Consider the following 18609-nt stretch of genomic DNA (forward strand, 5'->3'; position numbering starts at 1 on the left):
AGTTACAGCGAGGCAAGGGTAGATCACCTGCATGAACTGAAGGAGGTTAGAAAATGGGAAAGGCGTTGATAGCTGAAATAAGCTTTCACGGTTCAGACCCATCACCTAATACACTTCGATGGCTCATGAAATTAACATGTTTTGCACTCGGTGCTCTGAAGAAGAGCAGGATTGATCTTAAGGTGCATCTCACTTTGCGTGGCAAGGAAAAGAAAAGGGTCATTACGTAACCCACTCATCTGCAGGACATCAGTGCCACTGGCAATGTCTTCCATTTTCTCCTCCATTCTTTTCATTTCTTTTGTCATGATCGTTGATCCTCTAATAGCTGAAGCAAAAGTTCTCATTGTTTTGATGGATGATGAACCTGTTTTCTCTTTCAAATCAAAGCAAGCCCATTCTAGGTGTCGTCCTTTATATATATATATATAACATATCCTCTTATGCTTGTTTTTTGTTTCTTTTTATTTGTTTTTCCTGGATACTGATTTGTTTCACCTGTCTGCAATTTCTCTTTTATACTCTAGAAAATCAAATTTGACTCCGCATAGGATTGAGGAGGCTTCTTTGGCATACAAAGAGAGATTAAGGACAAGCCATGACGTATTCTTAGAATCCCTGCTCCTGAAAGATACCTACAACAAGCTCTACAGCTACACTCATTTGGTTAATGGGTTTGCAGTCAATGTTCAGTCCAAGGAGGTATTCCTACGTACAAGAACTTGCTTCATCCTTCACATATAAAAGCCTACAAAGTTATTAATGGGAACAAAACATAGTCGTGTACTTGTATTGTAGTCGGAGCTATATAATCGTGCCATCTATCTTTGATTCTTCACAAGGATTAACTGGACCAAATAGTGAAAGAAATGACATTTTTACAGGTCCTCAGAACTCTGAAGAACGCAACAGGAGTTAGAGCTATCCATGAAGATGTCAAAATGGAGAAGTTTACAACACATACACCTCGCTTTCTTGGGATTCCTACTGGTGTTTGGCCAATTTTAGGGGGAGCAGAGAGTTCGGGTGAGGGGGTAGTAATAGGTTTTATTGACACGGGGATAAACCCTCTTCATCCAAGTTTTACAGGTGGTTCCTCTGCACGATTTACAAACAGTTCCAAATACAAAGGAAAATGTGTCACCGGAGAGAAGTTTCCTTCAACATCATGCAATGGCAAGATAGTAGGGGCACAATATTTTGCTCGTGCAGCAATAGCTGCTGGTGACTTCAATGCAACACGCGATTATGCATCCCCCTATGATGCTGTTGGTCATGGAAGGCAAGTTATTCCCAGCGCGGTTGCCTTCTTTTTGCATGATAGCTTTTTATCTTTTGCCGTCATTGAGATTCTTTTAACTGATAGTTGTTGCTTATGTGGAAACTTAGTAGATCAGGTTTGTTTTATACCAAGCTGAACTAAGTTTGTATCCAAATCTGATGTTTAACAGCCATACAGCCTCCACAGCTGCTGGAAACCACCAAATACCAGTGATTGCCAACGACTTCAATTACGGTTATGCAAGTGGCATGGCTCCCGGAGCAAGGTAAGCAATGGTAATCTAAATTTGGTTCTTTTAGCGAGCATACTATGTTATTCTTATAGCCAGTTTCAGTTATTCAGGTTTTTGCTATACATTTTCTCCTTTTCATAAGCTAGTACTTGTTTATAGTTTTTTTTTTTTTCGCTCTAAACAGGATTGCTGTGTACAAAGCTCTTTACACATTTGGAGGTTACATGTCAGATGTCGTGGCTGCTGTGGATCAGGTTTGATGATTATGCAACTTGAACTTGTAAAAATGGATTAACTTAGAGAGCTTTACTTGTCTAATATCTACATCGCAAAAATTTAGCATGCAAGCATGGATCCTTATCTTTTAATTTAATTTAGTAGCTTGGATGTTCAAATTTACTGAAGCAATTATTAACAACTTACACTAGGCAGTGGAGGATGGAGTTGATATATTAAGCCTCTCCATAGGGCCATCTAGTGTCCCATCTGGTCCTTCTGCCTTCCTCAATGTGCTAGAAATGGAGCTTTTATTTGCTACAAAAGCTGGAGTTTTTGTTGTTCAAGCTGCTGGAAATGGTGGCCCTTCTCCCAGTTCGATCCTTTCTTTTAGCCCCTGGATCACCAGTGTAGCTGCCTCCATCATCGATCGCAAGTACAGCAACTCAATCATTCTTGGGAATGGGCGAAGCTTCTCTGGCACTGGTCTTGCCCGTAATATTCCAACTCTTGCCCTTGTTTATTAATCATGCATGTATGAACAAATAAGATGGTGTGACTTGGTTTGCAGTTTAGATTTTCATTCATCCATTCTTGGAATTAATCAATAGTATATTCCACTCAAATTGGTGCAATTCTTTGGTTATGAATAATTGTGCAGCTCCAACAGCAGGAGAAATGCCTTACCGAATAGTGGCAGCAGCTGATGTCTCTCATAGGAACACCACTAGTGTTCTAGAAGTTGAAAGCTGTCAGCATCCAGAACACTTCATCTTATCATCAGTTCGAAACAAGCTGGTTATCTGCACTTATACCTTTGACTTTGAAAATGAGGCTGCAAGCATCGCAGCTGTTGCAAGCACAATACAGAAGATAGGGGCTGCAGGTTTTATCATCACAATGGATCCTGACATTGGTTCTGAGCAAGTCAGGGGTACCACAATGACTATGCAAGTACCTGCCATTATACTGAACAACATACAATCTTCCAGAGTATGGCACATTACCATTCAATAAGATTTCATTACCAAACATGCTCATTTTGATTCTGTAGCTCTCTGTCTATCCTTTTATTTTTCACACAAATGAGTTAGTATTCCCACAGGATAAGTTAGTATTTCTCATTAATGCCATTCATTCCTAATTCCTAAAATCTCCTAGATTAATGGATGACTAATGAAATGGTTTATCCATTCGTTTACAGGCATTGTGGGAGTATTATAACTCAAATACCATCAGGAGTACCAGTGGACAAGCTGTGGGTTTTGCTGCAAGGGCAAGAATATTGGATGGAAGGCGAGCATTCTTTACTCGGCAGGCACCAATTGTTGCATCCTATTCGTCTAGAGGTCCCGATGTGAACAATGCACTTTTGCAAACTGCTGATGTCCTCAAACCAAATGTCATGGCCCCAGGATCCTCCATTTGGGCTGCGTGGAGCCCCAACAGTGAAGGAGATCCTTCTATCAAGGGTAAGAACACTGTTTTTATGTTTTTTTAATGGGTAACCAGCATCGCTTATGCCCCTCCAAAAATCGGATGACAAGTATTACTTATCCACATAGTTGTGACCGAGATTAAAAAACAAGACTTGATATCTTTATCTTGCCGGAATTATTTACGGAAGCAATGTCATTTTAAGTCCCTTAAGTTCGCAAACAGACACTCGATCTCCTTTCATGTGCATCATCTGCTTCAATATCGAAATGATGATGATGATGTTGGTATATCTTGGGGAAGGGAAACGGATAATTCCATACCATCAATCTAGTTTGTTTTTCCTTTTAATGAATTCGTGCTGTCATTCTTGCAGGGCAAAACTTTGCGCTTGTATCAGGTACTAGCATGGCCACTCCTCACATAGCTGGTATTGCGGCTTTAATCAAGCAAAAGCACCCTAGGTGGAGTCCTGCAGCAATCACATCAGCAATGATGACCACTGCCAGTACATTTGACCATTCTGGCTCTCCCATTTTAGCACAGTTAACTAGCCAAATAGCCCCTGCTACACCGTTCGATTTTGGTGCTGGATTCATAAACCCAGTCCATGCCATCGACCCAGGACTCGTATTCGATTCTCATTTTGAACAATATGTCCAGTTTCTTTGTGCTGTTCCAGGTGTTGATGAAGGTTCTGTAAGACAAGCAGTAGGAACTGGTTGTCCAACAAAGAGAAGAGCATGGTGTTCAGATTTGAACACCGCTAGTGTGACAATTTCGAATCTAGTTGGGTCAAGAAAGGTGATTCGTAGTGTTACAAACGTGAGCAGCAGGAATGAGGTTTATAGAGTGACTGTGAGACAACCATCAGGTGTAAACGTAACTGTTTCCCCACGAGTAGTTGTGATAAGCGGTAATGCTTCGAAGCATCTTAGCATTATGTTGACGGCAATTAAGGCAACGAGAAGTTACACATTCGGAGAGATGGTGTTGCATGGAAGCAGAAAGCATGTTGTTAGAGTTCCTATAGCTGTTTACGTTAGCAAATCATTGAAAAGCTGATTTCCTTTAAGATTCGGGAGATAATTCTTCATTTTGCTTTATGATGCAATAATTCAAAAAGAAATCACGAGTCAAGCTGGTTTTGAATGAAAAACAATTTATGAACAAGTGAATAAAAAGAATTTGCACTTAGTTGCATACCATATGTAATATAGCACATGAAAGCATATATGTTGTTTTTTTGTCTTCATTTCCTGAAGTTACAAAATTTATTTCCCTTTAATGGATGTGGGTTTCTGAGAAACCATGCGAAGCAATTCATCTATGCCTTTGCAGTTTTGAGAGCAGTTTCAGAATAAATCCCTTCTTCTTTTGTACCTAAAAGAATCAAGATTTTAGAACGCAATTCATCTATATTATGTCAAGAAGTGCCACCACTACTTGTCTCACCTCTAGGCTTTTCATTACAGTTATCATGGCATTGCTTGTGGATCCACTATGTTTCTTTTTCTTCTTTTGCTTAGCTTGGATACTTGTCAAAGATCTGCAATTCGGAATCAAGATCTTCCAATCGCCTAGACAAGTGGGACTAGTGCTCCTGGAGAATCTTGGCTTCCTTGGAGCAGCAACAATCTAGCAAAGGTAAAGATTGACATTATTGCAGCTTTCAGCTGGGAAGATAAATAATAGGAATAGCATATGATAAGGAAAAAAAGAAAAAAGAGTAAGAAAGCTTTTGTTTGACAAGACAACAAAGAGCAAAGGTAGTCTAAAACAATACATTAAAGATGGTCTCTGGTCTGTGTAGGATATATAATTATACAGACAAAATTCAGGGTAGTGGTTGATATATTACACAAAAAAAATATGAAAATCTTCATAGGCTAGTTAAGTTGGTCCTCTTGCTTTGAAAGGTGGCATTAGCAGAATCTAATATATTATTGATATACCAAAAGTTATTAAGTAATCCAATCCAGGAATTAAATGCTACCAGACTCAACAAAATCAATATCATAAAAATGCAGATCATGTTACCAAAATTGTGATAAGGATCAAAGTTGAGCTTCTCAATTCTCCTAGATCAGTGAAAGAACTTGAGAAAAGAAGAAAATTACGATGTCTGAATCAATTCTCTGGAAAATTCTTTAAGTCTAGCTGTCTAAATATGTCATTAGAAATAATATAGAAAAAATAAGCTGTACAAGTCCAGTACGTTTGTTGTGGGTTGGTGGTGTTGGTTGTTGGAAGAAATTGGCTTCGGTACTGAAGGGGAGGATGTTGCTGATAGAGCAGACTCTCGAAGGCGTTCAGAGTAGTGAAGAAGCTCAGCTCTTCTACTGTATCCTTTACGAGAATCTCCATTCTTGTGTAGGGTTACCTCTTGTTTGATGACATGATGAACATAGTGGTGGTGGTGGTGGTGGTGGCTATTTGATGATGATGAGACCCTTCTTTTCCCTGGCCTCTCTTCATACACACTCACTATCACTGCCTTCCCCCTGCACAACTTTGCCTGAAATAAAATCGTACATGTATATTGGCCATCGTTTCCTTAAACTCTTCTCCATTAACAAAGTGATATCAAAGGGAAAGAGAGGATTTTACCATTTTTCTTGGCATGATGATCCTGGCAGTGGCAGGCAGGAGAATGTTTTTCGTTTGTTTTTGAGAGAAATGAAGTTATATAGGAGCATGCATCTCTCTCTCTCTCTCTCTCTCTCTCTCTCTCTCTATATATATATATATATATATATATATATATATATAGTTTTATTTTTTGTAGGCTTGCATGAGCAGGGCATAAATATTATTGTGGTAGATCAGAACCGGCGGGTGGAGACGGCAGGCCAAACAAGGGAGGCTAGAATGAAGGCTTTGGTTGGAACGAGCAACCGAACACATTGTTCCGAATTAAGAAATATTATACTTATACAAAGCCAAATTCGATATTAATTTAAGCTGGACACTATGTTTTTTTTTTTTTTTTAATAATAATCAGGGCATGACGCCTTAAAAATTATATTAAACAAGGTAATGCTAACCCAATAAGATTATAATACAAAATGAAATATAAACTCGATGGGGGTCACTATGAAGCCTGCTATCACTATGAAGCAGCTACTTTGTTTGACCGAAATTAGCTAGCCAATCTGCAGAATTGTTGGCTTCCCGGTATGCATGCTGAACTTGAACATCCTATTCTCTAGACAGAACACTCTCTTGCCTCGGTGATTAAGGCAGAGTGCATCTGCTTTCACGTATTTTTTTTATAGCAAAATTGTCAACATTTTTCAACCACGATTAACTACTATCACTTATTTTTCAACCATCATCAACCATTATCACTATTCAACTATTATATTTATTGTAGTAGTTATTTGATAATTATTGGTTGTTATCAAAGCTCTTATTTCTCCTATAAATGAAGGCAAAGAAAAAGCAAGAATGCAAGAGTAAAATGTAAGTGTGGTGAGTGCAAGTGCAACTTCAAGAGTGTAAAAGAGTAGATTTAAGATAAAGACTAAGTATAAGAATGAAATACTAGGTTTTGTGAGATTGTATTGGGTTGAGTTGAGTGTTTGTATCATTTCTTTAATAATATACAATTTGTTGTTTCCGTGGACATGTCCAATTTCAGAGAATTGAGTAAATTTACTTATTAGTATTTTATTTGTATTTGTTTTCCATCCAGTATATACAACACTTTTAAAAGTAATGCAACTACCACTGCAGAATCCGTCTCTAGAATCAATCTGCGGAGACCCATTGACCATGCCAGCTCTAGACCAGTAACTACTGCCCATACTTCTGCCTTGACAGAAGTGCACAAGCCAGTGTCAACCGCAAAACCCTTAATCCAAAACACAAATTAAGGCAAATCTCTTCCCTCTCATCTCACCATCCAATCTTCTCCTTCCACATCACATGGCGATCCAAGTCAAAGACCGAAACCGGTTCTAACCAACACAGTTGTTGTTAGAAATAATGTTCAGGACTGCTGAGCTGGAATTTTATTCTTTCTTTAATTTTTGATTTAGTCAAGTCTGTTCCTATTCTCTTGTTCTTGCTGCTATTTCGCAGCTCTGTTATTTCCATTATCAATTGATCATGGCTTGAATGCAGGACCATGATCGTAGGAGTTTGTTATGTATCAGCTCTATAAATTGAGCTGCAGTTATGAATAAAGTATTCAAGCTTTTCATTCATCAATCTCTTCTTAAACACAAGCATTATCCTTTGTTATTTTTGTTGTTCAGAATCACTGCAACAACGACAATTGGTATCAGAGCATCTTGATTTAAAGGGATCTATGTTGTAACCCATGGAGACAGAAGTAAGCTTCTCATCAATTGCTCCACCAGTGTTCAATGGCGACAATTACCAGTTTTGGGCAGTACGGATGGAGACATACTTAGAGGCTCTGGATTTGTGGGAGGCAGTGGAAGAAGATTATGAAATCCCTGCACTTCCAAACAATCCCACCATGGCGCAGATCAAATCACAGAAGGAGAAGAAGACAAAAAAAATCAAAGGCAAAGGCGTGCTTGTTTGCTACAGTTGCATCCACCATTTTCACTCGAATCATGTCTCTGAAAACAGCAAAGGAGATATGGGAGTTTCTCAAGACTGAGTATGAAGGGGATGAAAGAATTCAAGGTATGCAAGTGTTGAACTTGATGCGTGATTTCGAGTTGCAGAAGATGAAGAAAACTGAATCCATCAAAGAGTACTCTGACAGACTGCTTAATATTGCAAGCCAAATCAGTTTACTTGGCTCGTCCCTGCCTGAGTCAAGAATTGTTCAAAAAATTCTTGTAACAATTCCTGAAATCTTTGAAGCTACAATTACATCCTTGGAAAATACCAAGGATATGTCAAAAATTACTTTGACAGAAATGCTAAATGCATTACAAGCTCAGGAGCAAAGGAGGATCATGAGACAGGAAGATGAGATTGAAAGAGCTCTATTCGTCAAGCATAGAGAAAAAGGAAAGAATTACAAGAAGAATGGAAGCAGTCAAGCATCATCAGGTGATTCCAGGAATTTCAACAGGAGCAACACTGGAAATGGAGAATACCTTGCTGTTGAAGGAAAGGGAACCGTGGCAATCTTGACTTGCTCAGGTACTAAGTTCATCTCTGATGTATTGTATGTCCCTGGTATAAATCAAAACTTATACAGTGTTGGTCAGCTTATTGAGAAGGGTTATAAAGTAGTGTTTGAAAACAATTGCTGCTTGATCAAAGATGTGAATGGTCATGATATTTTCAAAATAATCATGAAAGGGAAGAGTTTTGCTCTAAATCCATTGGAGGAGGAGCATACTGCTTTCCCAATTAAAGAAAATATCACAGATATTTGGCACAAGAGGCTCGGGCACTATCATCATAGAGGGCTGATGCTTATGAAATCCAAGATGATGGCTAAGGATTTCCCAGCACTTGATGATCACATATCCAGCTGCAGAACTTGTCACACTGGCAAGCTAAACAGGAAGCCCTTTCCAGAAGCCACATGGAGAGCAACAAGGAAGCTGCAATTGATTCATACTGACATTGCAGGACCACAAAGGACACTCTCTCTTAATGGGAGTCTGTATTATGCTGTCTTCATTGACGATTACAGCCGAATGTGCTGGATTTTCTTCTTGAAGCACAAGTCAGAGGTAGCACAGGTGTTCTGGAATTTCAAGGCCAAAGTTGAAAATGAAAGTGGTTGCAAAATTCAAGCCCTCAGATCAGACAATGGCAAGGAATACACTTCCAATGCCTTCAACGTTTTTTGTGAGGAGGCAGGCATTCATCATCAGCTAACAACTCCGTATACTCCTCAGCAAAACGGAGTTAGTGAGAGGAGAAACAAGTTCATATTGGAAATGACAAGATGCTTGCTACATGAGAAGAATTTACCAAAGAAATTCTGGGCAGAGGCTGCAAACACTGCTGTGTTCTTGCAAAATCGACTGCCTACAAGAGCCTTGAAGGATCAAACACCCTTTGAGGCATGGTATGGTTACAAACCATCTCTGAATTTTCTTAAGGTATTTGGATGTTTGTGCTTCACCCTTGTTCCACAGGTCAAGAGGGATAAACTTGACAAGAAAGCACTTCCAGGCATTTTTGTTGGCTATAGCTTAGTTTCAAAGGCTTATAAGATTTTCCAGCCACAAACTGGAAAAATCGTTATAAGTAGAGATGTCCAATTCCTGGAAGATGAAGAATGGGACTGGAACGATGCAATCAAAGAAGATTCAGCCTCTCCAAAAGGCAATTATCTTGTTTCAGACACAGATGATCAAAGCATGGAAGATTGGGACATCAACATGACAGATGACACTCCTATTAGAGGCACACGGTCACTCCTTGATGTGTATCAAAGGTGCAACATTGCTGTGTGTGAACCTGCAGACTTTGAAGAAGCCAAGCTAGATCAAAATTGGCTTGCTGCGATGAAGGAGGAGCTTCTCATGATCACGAGAAACAACACGTGGGAGTTGGTTGACAGACCTCAAAACAGAAATGTAATCGGTGTAAAATAGGTGTATCGAACAAAACTCAACGCTGATGACTCAATCAATAAGCTCAAAGCCAGACTAGTGGTGAAGGGTTATGCACAAATCTTTGGCGTGGACTACTCAGACACATTTGCACCGGTAGCAAGACTTGACACTATCAGGCTGCTACTTGCCATTGCAGCACAGCTGAATTGGAAGGTGTATCAAATGGACGTCAAGTCAGCGTTTTTAAATGGTGTTTTGCAGGAGGAGATCTATACTGAGCAACCAAAAGGCTTTGCAAATGAAGGAGAGGAGGACAAAGTCTGTCTTCTTAAGAAGGCACTATATGGATTGAAGCAAGCTCCAAGAGCTTGGTACAGCCGAATCGATGAACATTTGCAGCACTTGGGATTCACTAAAAGCCTCTCTGAATCGACTCTTTACATCAAGCAAAATGGTGATAACATCCTTATCATCTCACTTTACGTTGATGATTTGCTTGTAACAGGAAATAACAACAATAATGTGGAGACGTTCAAGCAAGAGATGATGAGTGTATTTGAGATGACAGATTTGGGTTTGATGTCCTTTTTTCTTGGAATGGAAGTTAAGCAAGTTGAACATGAAGTGTTCATATGTCAGAAGAAGTATGCCAAAGAAATCCTCAAAAAGTTTAAACTTGAAGATTGCAAAGCAGTAAGCACTCCTATGAATCAAAAGGAGAAGCTATGTAAAGAAGATGGAGCCGAGAAGGTTGATCAAGCACAATTCAGAAAAATTGTTGGATGCTTGATGTATCTCACTGCAACTAGGCCTGATATTTTGAATGATGTGAGTATCTTGTCTAGATTCATGCATTGTGCTAGTGAATTGCATTTCAAGGCTGCTAAAAGAGTGATAAGATATGTCAAAGGAACCTGCAATTTTGGCATAAGATACACAAGAAGTAGAGAGTTCAAACTGGTCGGGTACTCTGACAGTGATTGGGGAGGCTCAATTGATGACTTGAAGAGCACATCAGGCTACTGTTTCTCTTTAGGTTCTGGTGTGTTTTCATGGAATTCAAAAAAGCAAGAAACCGTAGCCCAATCCACTGCTGAAGCTGAGTTTGTGGTTGTAACAGCTGCTGTCAATCAAGCTTTGTGGCTGAGGAAAATTTTATCTGATCTTAACCTGGAGCAAAAGGAAAGCACAGAAATTCTAGTTGACAATCAAGCTGCCATTTCCATCTCTAATAATCCTGTGTTTCACGGGAAAACCAAGCAATTCAACATCAAATTATTCTTTTTAAGAGAGGTGCAGAAAGATGGGAGTATCATTCTTATTTACTGCAAAACTGAAGAACAAGCAGCTGATATTTTCACCAAACCACTGCCAGTCAACAAATTCGAATTTCTGAGAACAAAGTTGGGAGTTTGCAGCTCCTAAACAAGGAGGAGTGTTAGAAATAATGTTCAGGACTGTTGAGCTGGAATTTTATTCTTTCTTTAATTTTTGATTTAGTCAAGTCTGTTCCTATTCTCTTGTTCTTGCTGCTATTTCGCAGCTCTGTTATTTCCATTATCAATTGATCATGGCTTGAATGTAGGACCATGATCGTAGGAGTTTGTTATGTATCAGCTCTATAAATTGAGCTGCAGTTATGAATAAAGTATTCAAGCTTTTCATTCATCAATCTCTTTTTAAACACAAGCATTACCCTTTGTTATTTTTGTTGTTCAGAATCACTGCAACAACGACAGTTGTAAAATACAAAAACTTTTAAAGTGCCAAAGACACTAACTAATATGAATGGTTAATTTATTCGACATTCCTACTGTGGTGAGACCATGGTGTTGTTGCCTTTGCCCTTTAATGAGTTGCACCCCTCAGCACTCAGCAACATGAACCTGCGATCTCTTGAAGAAGCCACAGACAGTCATTTGAGCTCGATGCACATTGATGATATGCATGCTTATTCTTTCATCTGTCATGTTTTTAGGACTTCCAGTTCCTTGAGATTGTTCTTGGCGTGGAATGATTTAATTAATAATCTAGTTTTGGCAAACAAGTGAAGGGACCCAAGATTATTTTAAAAAAAATCTGATGCATTAATTGAATCCGGGAATCTAATTAGTGGATCTTGTAAGATCAATGGCTAAAATGTTTCGAGAAAAAAAATGATTGGGAAAAGAATCTTTTCATAAGATTAGCATTTGTTGATTTGTCAAATTAGTCAAACCTTTACATGGCAAGTAGAATGAAAATTTCGGAGATTCAATGCACTCTACATTTGTTGACTATCTTTTCTTCTTCTTGCTGCTCTTTCTTTGTTTTATAGCCATCCTTTTCATTTTCACTCTTTTGTTTGCTTGAGCTAGTTAGGGCAACCATGAATGCTCCTGCAGCCACCAACCGCAACTTTCGCCATGCAGCTCGCATTCTTGGTCTGGATTCTAAGCTTGAAAAGAGCCTTTCTATCCCTTTTCGAGAAATCAAAGTAATTAAAGAACCATTTCTCTTTTTGGTATCTGTTTTTCTTCTTTTTCTTTTGTTAATTCAACATGAAGGTAATTTGGTTTTGCAGGTTGAGAACACCTCCCAAAAGATGATGGCACTCTTGCCTCTTATGCTGGATTTAGAATCCAACGTGACAATGCTCGTGGCCCAATGAAAGGCGGCATTAGGTACCACTCTGAGGTGATTTGCCCTCTCTCTCTCTCTCTGTTGCATGTGTTGATCAGTCAATGCCATTAATTTGCCAAAACTAGAAAATATCATCTATGAAATTACTTGGCTGATCGAGAAGTGATGAAGTTGCTTTTGCGTTTTGCTTGGAGGTGTGAATGTGTGGGTCCAAACAATTGAACGCATTCTTTCTGCAAAAAGCAAAAGAAATATGCTCTTTCTATTTGATTCAACTACTTCGTTGTGTCATTCTATGGATTACCTATTCCCCCAGAAAAAAAAAAAAAAAAAAAATAAAATAAAAAAGAACAACAACATTACGGCTGCTATTTCATGTGGATGAAACGAGCCCCTTATAAACTTACCGAGCTTGATTCCAGATTAAAAGAAGCTTAAGATGGGATTTATCTTATATTTTAACGTGCTTGTTGCAATCGGCATTTAATGGTGGATATATACTCTTAAGAATTTATGTTTAACTTCTCTTGTCGTCATTAATTGTATTGAAAAAATGCCCCTTTCCCCTTTGTTTGATTTTTTATCATGAATGCTCAAAGTCAGATCAACCGTGGATCCGTTAAATTATATGAGCCTCGAGATATTCTTAGAAAACATCAGGCGTTAGCTTGTTATCATGCAACCCCGTGAATGGCTAAAAAAGATTCAGGTATCATTCCACAAATATTCAAGAAAAGAGCAAAGTTCAGTGCATTTGAACTTCAAGGAAACCTGCATTACAACGAAAATTTCACTCTTATCAAGCGAAATTACAACAGTACACGAGAAATCATTACAAAAGCAAAGGTTGAATTTGCCTTATAGCTACTCGTTTTTAGGGATGGAAGATGTCTCATCCTGCCAGGTTGCTTGCCATTGCCTGTCATAGAAGGTTGTCTCCTCCAGCAATGTTTTTATGGTTTCTAAATCCTCATTCTTTCGTATTAAAAGTACTCCGACCACAGCTACAAACAATAGAGTTTTGCAGAAGAAGTTGCCCATCTGATCAACGACACCAACACCAGTCAAGCTATCAACCAGGTAAGCCATGAAGAACCCAATCATTGCAGCACGGCCTGCATAAAATTCAGGAAAGCACATTAGATAGTTTCACAAGAGCTAGAAGGGCTGTTTCCTCATGAACATGGGAAGAAAAATATCTTAACAAACCATTGAGAAGTTCTGCTTCAGGCAGATGGAATCTTTTCATCCATGACCACCATGGTATTATTGAGGTGTCAAAAACAACAGGGTCGTCATTACTTGATGATTCTGGGTTACCCTCGAGCCATTTTCTCCTCCTAACCTCTGAAAAGGTTATTAAAGCATGTCAATAGATGTCGAGCAATACCATCAAGAGATACAACAGACTGGATGCATGGAACTACTTCATTTAACAACAAACAATTAATGGAATTGACGAGCAGCATGTGGATGCTACAGCAAGGAATAAGGACAGCATGATCAATCATCAGGTGTTTTTCTGAAATACTAATTCTCAAGGTTAACATGTTCCTGGAGCGCAGAAAGATATCATTTCATTTACATACATACAAGGACTCTGAACAACGATCTGTAACATCATGGACTCCAAACCAAATCAAATCTTAAAAACATTTTAGTGCCTGCCTCAAATATCGTAAATACAATATTCCTACATCGAGGAAACAGAACGACAAGAAAATAGTAAAGCTACTTTGCAGCACTAATAATAAAAGAAGTTTTAAATGCAAACCAACAATTCCTTATAAACTTGTTATCCAAATAGGGTATGAATTCAGCACAACTTTTGTATATGGTGGTGCACTCCTCCCTGAACAGAGGAAGCTCATTTAAGTAGCAAAGCTTGTGCAATTAATACAAATGATGGTGCACAACGCACTCTTTCTTTACATGGTACGTGGAATCATATCACTTACCTGCCAGGAAACAATACCTATACAAGCTGATTCAATCCCATTATTCCAAGCTGTTGGATGAGCAGGTCCTGTCTGGTGTTCACAAAATGGACCCATTCATCCAGCCGCTCTCACTGTTACAAATTTTTTAAAAAATTTCTATGCACAGATATGTGAACAAGTCTGTGGGTGAAGAACATGACACCAATCAATTCCAAGCCCCAATAATGCAGCCACTTTCACTTTTTCTCTTTCTAAACAGAAATCCACAAACACAGCAACTAAAATGGTCATGACGACTTCTCATAAGAGACAGTTAGCCTTAATTACCCAGTCCATGTCTCACCACATCATTTAACCATCTGTAAAACCAATGCATTCTCAATTTTACACAATTGGCTCTATTCTGCTTCGAATCATGTTAAATGTTTCTTCAAAGGAAACACATTCTTCAAAAAATTGCAGAGAAAAGGAGAGCAATTCGGAATACATATTATTTGAAATTACAACACAAACACCCAATGTTTTTGCATGAGAACTAAATGGTTAAATGCGCAAACAAAAACTCAATCAGGAAACAATATCGAAGCATGAGAGATTCCGAAAAGTAAACAATGCATGCAAACAGGAAAAAAAACACTGAATAATAGTCATGAAGCAGATAATCAATCAGACTAGAATCTAAAACCCAGAAAAAACAAAATCTCACCAGCATCAATAACAGCATCCCAATCAGTTTTCCCATCTTTCTCAAACTGCTTCAAGTCCCAAGTCCCTGAAATCCACCTGGGGTCCTCAAATTTACTCACTTCAACCTCCACCCCTCCACCAGGAACCACAGCTCCATTAGAGTTCTTCTCAGCCACAGGAACTGATTCAGAAGAATCTGGTGCCTTCTGCTCCAATTTTGGTTCTTCTACAGTGGCGGCAGAGGCTGAAACTCCAGCTCCTCCATCGTCTGTAGAGGCCTTGGAAGTGGAGAGGAGAAAATGAGGGTTTGTGGGTCTGAGAGAGAGCGTGGGTTTGAAAATGAACTGGTGTTTGGATGAGAAGGAGGGTGGAAGGCGAGTTAGTGGCGGAGGGAACAAAGACATTGATATGGAGATTGTCTTCTTTTTTTGGTTTATGGAGTTTGAGCCTGAGCTAGAGCTTGTGTTTGTGTCAGTTCATGGCTACGTTTGATCTAGTTATCCTCACTTCCTCAGCCTTCCAAAGGGTATTTGTACTTTCTTTCCAGCGAGCGCTCGGAGGAAAACAAAAAAAAAAAAATTCACCCCAGTATACGGATAAATTAGAAAATTAGCATATAAAATCAAAATAAAAGGTGAAATTACTCGGAAGCAAAATTTTTGACGGAATATAATATTTTTAAGATGTTGCAGATTAGAATAATCATTATATTTAATTAATATCATGCTCTAAGAATATAATATTTAACTATTTACTATATCAATTATAATTTTAATAACTAACAAGCAAGAAAGCACAGGAGTGAGCATTTACATTTAAAACACTTTAAAAAATAATATTTGATATATTTTAATATGGGCATGATTATATTTTCAAACATGTCGTTAATTACTATGGGCATGCATGACCATCACCTTTGATAATTTTGTCATTATTAATTATTATTGTGTATCCACATCTTTTCCTACTCGAAATCTCATTGAATAGACTTTTTTTTTTTTTCTATCTATACTCAAAATATAAAATTTTAATTGATATTGTATTTTTTTTTCTATCTATAACTATTACAAAATAAGCTCTGTAAGAAAAAATACATCTATCTTAAAGTCTATTATATTTTTTTAAAGAAAAAAAAACAATTATTTTAGTGAACAGTAAAATGTGTGTGAATAATGAGTGTACCTTGCATTTTAGTTGTCCAAATGTAAGGATTCGGAATTGTTTGAACTAGGATAATAATTATATTTTAAAGTATTTTTATTTAGAAATATATTAAAATAATATTTTATAAAAAATTTAAAAATAATTTTTGATATAATATAAAAAAAATACTTTTAAAATCATGTCATCAATTACTTACTTTTTTTTGTTTAATAGGAGTATTCAAATTAATTTATGTATATTTTAATTAATTTTTTATATATTAAAATTAAAAATTATAAAAACCTAAAAAATTTAAATTTGTGATTATTATATGTAGTTGTGGTTGTTTTTAAAAAAAAAAATTTATTTATAAATGTATTAAAATAATTTTTTTATTTTAAAAAAATTATTTTTAATATTAGAGTATGAAAATAATCTGAAAATATTAAAAATATTTTAAATTAAAATAAAAAATTAAATATTTTAAAAAATGTTTTTAAAAAAGTATAAAAGAAAAAGTTTTATCAGTTAAGAAGATGACGTTATCGATTATGACTTTTAACCACGCGCATCCTTTGGGAAGGTCGCTGGTATTGTTAACCACATGCATTCTGCTGGGAAATTAGACCCGTGTAATTAATAATATGCTTCCAAAAGTCAAAACTGGTGACTTCATCGAGGATCAGGTTCAGATCCCATAAAAAATGCATGCTTCACCTGCTACGCCCACAGAATTACATCTTTGATATTCTACTATTATTATAATTTTTTTTCTTTTTCTTTTTTATAATTGAGAATCTCTTATTTTAATTAGGAGTTGTTCAAAAAATAATTGAGAATCTCTTATTTTAGTTAGGAGAATCTCTAATCTCTAATTTATGGTTTTATTTATTTATTTGAACCTTTTTTTTTTCTTTAATTATTTTTGTATAGAGTTTTTACTTGATGTGTTTATGAGGATTTAGTTAATAATTTATTTTAATTTATATTTTATATGGTTATCACGGTATCAAAAAAATATTTCAAGAAGTAAATATCAGAAAAATATTATAGCATTACGGTATGATTTATTCTTTAAAAAAAAAGTCTAGTTAAATAATGATTTTCAAAAAAAAAAAAACTAAGTTGTTAAACTTTATGCAATCAATAACCCGATTTGCGAGTTTGACAAGGTAACATTGGTTACCTCAATTCACAGGTTTAGCAGAGTGCCTTTTATTTTTTTAATTAAACTCAATTATGTGATTATCTATTTTTAATTATATAGTTAAAAAAATAGATTTGAAAAAAAAACATGTTATTAAATTTTAGAAAGTTCATGAGCCTGTTGACGGGTTAGACAAGTTTACTTTAAAAATATATATTTTTTTTATTTTATCATTCAATATTGTACTAATTGAGAATTGAGTTTCATAATTTATTTCACTTTACTTTCTATAAAATTATTATAATCTTAAAAAACAAAAAGTCTCAATATTAGTTAGACGCTTGATTCTGTAATTATTTTTTTTTGTTATCATATAATTAAATAAATAGTAATTTAGAATAAAAAAACAAGTTAGTAATCCTAGTGGTGTCCTTTACCAAGTTTGTGGTTTTGACATGTTGAGTTGGGTTACTTGATTCACAGATTTGGCCATCAATTAATATGTTCTTTTTAGTTCTTGGTCCTTTAATTTTTTTATTTTTCTATTTTACTTTTCTCTAATATTAGATTAGTTAAGAAATAAAATTTATAGTTTATTTTTTTTACTTTATACAAGATTATCAAGATTTTATATAAGTATTTTTTTTTAGAATTTGAATTTAATTTTAAAAACATTTAATTTTATCATATAAATAATATACAAAAATAATAAAATTATTAAATCAAATTCTATAACTCATGAGATGACAGAGGTCAAATCAGATAATTATCAGTCTCAACGGACCCGATTCCCGTCGCCCGTTCGCGTAGTCTTGGTATGGGATTTCTCAAGGATGTGACTCATTGCTGCTTCTGGGTCATAGCCATTGAAATGGAGGGCTTGGAAAATATCAAAGAGTGATATCGAATAGATAAAGAGATAATTGGTGATTAAATATATAAAGAAATCGAATTGAAAATGAAAAGGAAGAAACGGGGAGAAGTGACAGAGTGAGAAGACATCTTTGTTTTTCCATTCTCTGGGGGGCGGGGGGGGCTCTCTGCACGATCGTGTTTGCACGATCGTGTTTGGTAGTGTGGTAACAGTTATATTTTAAATAGTTTTTCATGCTGAAATATATTTAAATAATACTTTTTTATTTTTTAAAAATTATTTTTGACATCAGCACATCAAAACGATCAAAAAAATATAAACCACACTTAATTTTAACAAATTTTTTTTTTTAAAATTTTAGCCAAACACAGGTAAAACCGCATAGCCAAACAGAAGTGAAAAGTTTGGCGGTCTTTTTTCATATATTCCTACCACTGTTAATTTGTTTTTGGCGGGAGCGAGGGAGAAAGAAGGGTGGGTTAATTTTTAGATCTGGGCCTGGAAGCCAAGCCCGGTATGTGCC

At 36.5% G+C, this 18609-nt stretch overlaps 4 protein-coding genes across 4 annotated transcripts; 2 read left to right on the forward strand and 2 right to left on the reverse strand.

Annotated features, from left to right (window-relative positions):
- Positions 1 to 53: 53 nt before the first annotated feature.
- Positions 54 to 2257, forward strand: LOC118039185 (subtilisin-like protease SBT2.5). Its single transcript, XM_035045803.1, has 6 exons — positions 54 to 226; positions 528 to 702; positions 885 to 1282; positions 1452 to 1547; positions 1699 to 1768; positions 1943 to 2257. Exons 1-6 carry the CDS (start codon positions 54 to 56, stop codon positions 2255 to 2257), a joined length of 1227 nt encoding a protein of 408 aa, XP_034901694.1.
- On the forward strand, positions 1703 to 4238 carry LOC118039138 (subtilisin-like protease SBT2.5). The gene is made up of 3 exons (XM_035045749.2): positions 1703 to 2723; positions 2935 to 3202; positions 3544 to 4238. Exons 1-3 carry the CDS (start codon positions 2376 to 2378, stop codon positions 4230 to 4232), a joined length of 1305 nt encoding a protein of 434 aa, XP_034901640.2. The 5' UTR covers positions 1703 to 2375; the 3' UTR covers positions 4233 to 4238.
- A 103-nt stretch (positions 4239 to 4341) lies between these two features.
- Positions 4342 to 6287, reverse strand: LOC118039139 (uncharacterized). The gene is made up of 4 exons (XM_035045750.2): positions 5778 to 6287; positions 5386 to 5685; positions 4623 to 4805; positions 4342 to 4550 (listed from the first exon to the last, which is right to left on the reverse strand). Exons 1-4 carry the CDS (start codon positions 5790 to 5792, stop codon positions 4491 to 4493), a joined length of 558 nt encoding a protein of 185 aa, XP_034901641.1. The 5' UTR covers positions 5793 to 6287; the 3' UTR covers positions 4342 to 4490.
- A 6734-nt stretch (positions 6288 to 13021) lies between these two features.
- On the reverse strand, positions 13022 to 15433 carry LOC118039141 (light-harvesting complex-like protein 3 isotype 1, chloroplastic). Its single transcript, XM_035045751.2, has 3 exons — positions 14942 to 15433; positions 13505 to 13642; positions 13022 to 13410 (listed from the first exon to the last, which is right to left on the reverse strand). Exons 1-3 carry the CDS (start codon positions 15324 to 15326, stop codon positions 13160 to 13162), a joined length of 774 nt encoding a protein of 257 aa, XP_034901642.1. The 5' UTR covers positions 15327 to 15433; the 3' UTR covers positions 13022 to 13159.
- Between the last annotated feature and the right edge of the window lie 3176 nt (positions 15434 to 18609).

The sequence above is a fragment of the Populus alba genome, chromosome 1, assembly GCF_005239225.2.
Source record: "Populus alba chromosome 1, ASM523922v2, whole genome shotgun sequence".
Lineage (NCBI taxonomy): Eukaryota > Viridiplantae > Streptophyta > Magnoliopsida > Malpighiales > Salicaceae > Populus > Populus alba.

Coding starts and splice junctions, on each gene's coding strand:
- LOC118039141 (XM_035045751.2), bottom strand. CDS start 15,326: ATGTCTTTGTTCCCTCCGCCACTAACTCGCCTTCCACCCTCCTTCTCA. Junction 13,643..14,941: donor GGATGCTGTTATTGATGCTG/GTGAGATTTTGT, acceptor TAACCTTTTCAG/AGGTTAGGAGGAGAAAATGG. Junction 13,411..13,504: donor TGAAGCAGAACTTCTCAATG/GTTTGTTAAGAT, acceptor AATTTTATGCAG/GCCGTGCTGCAATGATTGGG.
- LOC118039139 (XM_035045750.2), bottom strand. Junction 4,806..5,385: donor ACCACCAACCCACAACAAAC/GTACTGGACTTG, acceptor TACCTTTGCTAG/ATTGTTGCTGCTCCAAGGAA. Junction 4,551..4,622: donor CTGTAATGAAAAGCCTAGAG/GTGAGACAAGTA, acceptor TGATTCTTTTAG/GTACAAAAGAAGAAGGGATT.
- LOC118039185 (XM_035045803.1), top strand. CDS start 54: ATGGGAAAGGCGTTGATAGCTGAAATAAGCTTTCACGGTTCAGACCCA. Junction 1,283..1,451: donor GATGCTGTTGGTCATGGAAG/GCAAGTTATTCC, acceptor GATGTTTAACAG/CCATACAGCCTCCACAGCTG. Junction 1,769..1,942: donor TCGTGGCTGCTGTGGATCAG/GTTTGATGATTA, acceptor AACTTACACTAG/GCAGTGGAGGATGGAGTTGA.
- LOC118039138 (XM_035045749.2), top strand. CDS start 2,376: ATGAATAATTGTGCAGCTCCAACAGCAGGAGAAATGCCTTACCGAATA. Junction 2,724..2,934: donor ACAACATACAATCTTCCAGA/GTATGGCACATT, acceptor ATTCGTTTACAG/GCATTGTGGGAGTATTATAA. Junction 3,203..3,543: donor AGGAGATCCTTCTATCAAGG/GTAAGAACACTG, acceptor TCATTCTTGCAG/GGCAAAACTTTGCGCTTGTA.